The sequence below is a fragment of the Impatiens glandulifera genome, chromosome 1 (genome assembly GCF_907164915.1).
Source record: "Impatiens glandulifera chromosome 1, dImpGla2.1, whole genome shotgun sequence".
In the NCBI taxonomy this organism is placed as follows: domain Eukaryota; kingdom Viridiplantae; phylum Streptophyta; class Magnoliopsida; order Ericales; family Balsaminaceae; genus Impatiens; species Impatiens glandulifera.
In genome coordinates, this window is record NC_061862.1 from 240,422 (window position 1) to 244,661 (window position 4,240).

Consider the following 4,240-nt stretch of genomic DNA (forward strand, 5'->3'; position numbering starts at 1 on the left):
TTTGATAGTGTAATTAAATCGGGATTCCTTAACTGATGATTAACAATGAAGATCAATATCAAATTATACTTGGGCCTGGAGGTGTGGACTTGTTTGAACACAAGCACATATTTTTATTACAAATTTTTAACATTAAAATATTTATATATACATACTAATTTCAGAAACAGGATCAACACCTAAATAGATAGATATAGATGACCAAAGGAAGATAAAAGGAAAAAAGATCTTTACTTCTCAACATAAATCTTTTCTCACAAAATTGTACACACAATAAAAGAAGAAGAACAAAAAAAAAGTCAATATAAACCAACTCAACACAGAGAGTGAGTCTGGTTAGAACTTTGTCCCCCTCCTTTAGTAGGACATGTATGTTTGGAATCAGACCATTTTTGCATTTGCTTTTCGCACTAAAACCTAAGAAACCTGGAAAGTTCGAGCAAAACATGAAAATATGTGCCTTCCTGTTTTAAAGTTGCCCTACTACTATTTTGAGAGAAGACATAATAAACATCATTTCCTATTACTATATATACTTCTTCTTCAGCTGCACCCCACCCACTTCTCAATAATCTGGGCAGGTTAGGCGGCTGCATACAACAACTCAAGCACCCACCACTTCTCAATCTTCTGACTAAGCTCCCCCCACACCTTTTAGCAGATCAAAACTATTCCAATATGTGGCAATTCCTAATAAAATCATTTGAGTAGTTCACATATTTGGTCCAAAATGGCCTTAAATGCTCAAAGCCTATTTCGAGCCATGGTTTTCCCTGTCCATTGTAGTGGATCACACTAGATTTCTTCAAGTTCTCAATATTCGTATTCTTCTGGTACCCTAGCCCTAGCATATGCCAAGATGGGTCGATCACGTGAACATGGCCTTTAAATGCAATTAATGCTGGTGGAAGTGTGCCTAGCTTCCACATCGTCAGGTTCGAGCGTAGATTCTGCAACATTTAAAAGGAGTCCCATCAAAATAACAAAAGAGTATATATCTACAAACAAATACGCATCATGACACCATGTATTTGTATTGACACCAACTATCTGACTAACCTCCTTTAACCAGGCATGGTACGTGTCTCTTATGTTTGTCTCTCTCCATGCCCTTAAGTCAAATATGTTCATCCCATAAGCCCATGCACATTCATTAGGATCTAAGTTATTGGCAATTAGAGGATGTGAAAAGTTGAAGTAGTTCCTGAACCGCTTGGACATTACCCACTCATCTTCACCTTTACATGTCTCCACAGCCCCATTAACCTTCTCATTGAGGTCAATTTCCCACAATGGAGAAAGATCACGCTGAATTACTACATCATCATCTAAGAAAACCACCTTGTTCAGATTTGGAAAAAGCTGCATTAAATTTATGAGAAAGAAATATAAGGTCTTCTTGTACATATGTTTGTGGTTCCAAATTAAAAAGAAAAGAAAAGAAAAGAAAAGAAAAAGAGTGATCAAGATACCTCGGGCAGATATATTCGGAGATGGTTGAGCAGTGATATGTACTTTGGGCTTCTAGCCTGCAATCTTGAAGCAAATGTCTTTGGAGTAATCTCACTGAGATTAGCCCCAGCAACATGATTCCCGTGGTAGTAATTCCTGATAGCATGATGGTTTTCTACAGCTTCAAGTACAGGTACATTCTCACGTGTTAACCAGTCAAACTGATGAACACCTTTAACTTCCAAAATAGCTGGTGATACAAGATTTAAAGCAAACCATGTGTGCATGGCAGCATAAGTTTTCTTGTCGGTGATCACGTGAATAACTATCTTTCCAGGGTGCTGGGAAGCCTGTATGATAGATGTAACGACTACTGCAGCTGCTAGCACATTATCTGTTGATATCACGTAGTGATAGTATGAATTGTCTGAAAGCAAAGGGAGCAGTTCAGGGGAAGGTAACTGCCTCCGTGCATTGGCATTCGATGAATACTCGTCCGTCAACCGCAATGAAAGACAATGTATGCCCTTGGGTACGGAGCTTGCAGCAAAGTGTTTGTTGGTCAATTCTGAGAACTTTGACTCCCGGAGTTGCCTCTCATATCCTTCCATCTGTATTATAGGAAGAAGACAGACAGGTAAATTAGAAGTAGAAAAAAAAACATGTAATATTTCTTCTGTGTACATACATACATACCATTCCTTTCAATATATGAGCAAAATCTTTTGCATTATATTTCTTGTTTTTCATTTCGGAAACAAGCTGACTATATGTGTCTGGTAATTTCAGACCATTTGGGATTTCCTTGGTGCTGACTTGATTAAGAATCTTGTAGAAGTCTCTGACCAGTTTCTGCTGTATGATATCATAAAATTGAAAATTGGGGAGAAACTTCTTCAATAGATAAATAAATAAATAAATAAATAGATAAATAAACAAGTGAATGTATTTATTTATTAATTAATTACCCCTGAATCATCACCTCTCCCAAGGAGCTTTGGTCCTAAACGCCTTCCCAAACAATCTACAGAAGCAAAGCAAAGCAAAGGAATGAATGAATGATCTAGATCCCAGAAGCAGCAGCAGCAGCAGCAAAGAAGATGAATGAATGAATGAATGAATGAATAAAAAAGGGATTGATTACCTATGGAGGAGCACTTATTGACGCCTTCTAGGGTAACAAGAGCGGTGAGGATGAAGACGAAGGGCAAGAGGAATGCAAGAATGAGAACCGTGTAGAAGAGAGTGCGATAAGAGATGTGGCGAGCTGCAACCTTGATCTTCATCAAGTCAGAAAAGCCATTGGTGCTCGAAATCGTTATACTTCTCATGCTAGATGAGAAGTGAAGCTGCATCATCGCCTCCGCAGCCCCTGGGAACCCTAGAAGAAATTGGAGCGCTCCATTTAATTAAGTAGGGATTGTGTTGTTGCATGGGTGCCCTCACCATCAGATTCGGTGCAGTTGTAATAATAATAACAATACAAATCGCACCACAAAATACAAGTGTCCTTCTTCTTCTTCTTCCTCTCGAGCCTTCTCCTCGGATAACAATGCATTGGGATTATTCGTCGTCGATATTAACTAATACTACTACTAATTAGAGAGGGATTTATTCATTCATTCATATTAATATGGCATTGGGATGAACATGATGATGATGAAGAATTTCAATCCACAATGCTTTTATTTATTTATTTATTTAAGACCTCTCTCCTCCTCCTCTTCTTCCTCAACTTTCTTATCGCTTTCAATTGATCCTAGATCTTATTATCTCCAGAAGCACCAATACCATCACCATAAAGACAGACAGAGATTTTTTATATGTAAAAATAAAAATCTATTTTCCCTGTCAAATACAAGTAAAATGATGGGTTGGTATTAATTAATTAATTAATTAATTACTTTCTTTTTCTTCCTAATTTTACATAACTATAAATATAGTGATACATTAATTATTATTATTATTATTATCTAAACTAGGAGTAGGAACCACGTTATGTTAGTTAGGGTGCTGTTTGTTTGTTTTTTTTTATAAAGCATTAATTTTGGAAAAATAAAAAAAGAAAAAGAAAAAGAAAAACCTGAAATTAGGAGGAGATAAAAGAAAAGGGCATTAAAGTTAAAGAAAGAAAGGAAGGGAGATGAGTGGTTTGACTTTGACCGTGGTTTAGAGGTGAAGATGGATCCCACCAACCAAACATTTACTCTAGATATTCAATTAAATCCCCCCTTCCCTCCTCCTATACTTAGATTTGTCTCCCACCTTTAAGCTTAAACCATTAGAAGATTATTTTATTTCAATTTTTTTATTTCTTTCTCAAAATCAAATTTGTTAATTAATTTAAATGTCTTATTAAAAACAAACTTCTATTTAAATATTTATTCAAATAAAATTGAGAAGAAAACAAAAATTAAAATATCTAATTCAACATTAAAATAAATAAATAAATGAAATTTATAATAGCATCGAGTGACGAGGAGGATATGCTTAAGTTTGTAACTTCTAAAAATTGAAATGTTTGAAAACATTTTTTGACTCGATAATCGACATCCCATAATTCATCTTCCTCTCGAATCTCGAATTTGAGACGAGGAACCAAAATGGTAGGCTCAACTACAATGAATTTAAAATTGTCGATAATTGACTTTTAGAGACACCACTAGATTTCCTCCGTGAGAAATTGAAAAAAAATAAGGCGTGTAAAAATTAGGGTGTAAACGAGTCGAGCCGAAGTCGGACTAGCCCTAGCTCGAGTTCGGCTCGACTCGTTTTTATTGGCTCATCT

General features: G+C 35.9%; 1 protein-coding gene across 3 annotated transcripts; it reads right to left on the reverse strand.

The window, feature by feature from the left end:
- Positions 1-207: 207 nt before the first annotated feature.
- Positions 208-3,210, reverse strand: LOC124921346 (probable galacturonosyltransferase 14). 3 transcript variants are annotated; one of them, XM_047461993.1, is made up of 6 exons: positions 2,597-3,208; positions 2,421-2,476; positions 2,149-2,307; positions 1,473-2,063; positions 1,060-1,362; positions 208-950 (listed from the first exon to the last, which is right to left on the reverse strand). In XM_047461993.1, the coding sequence occupies exons 1-6, from the start codon at positions 2,808-2,810 to the stop codon at positions 669-671; spliced, it is 1,605 nt and encodes a 534-aa protein (XP_047317949.1). In that variant the 5' UTR covers positions 2,811-3,208; the 3' UTR covers positions 208-668. The 3 variants fall into 3 exon arrangements, with proteins under 3 accessions (XP_047317949.1, XP_047317950.1, XP_047317947.1); XM_047461994.1 differs by having other exon boundaries at positions 2,149-2,304; positions 2,597-3,207; XM_047461991.1 differs by having other exon boundaries at positions 2,149-2,304; positions 2,421-3,210.
- Between the last annotated feature and the right edge of the window lie 1,030 nt (positions 3,211-4,240).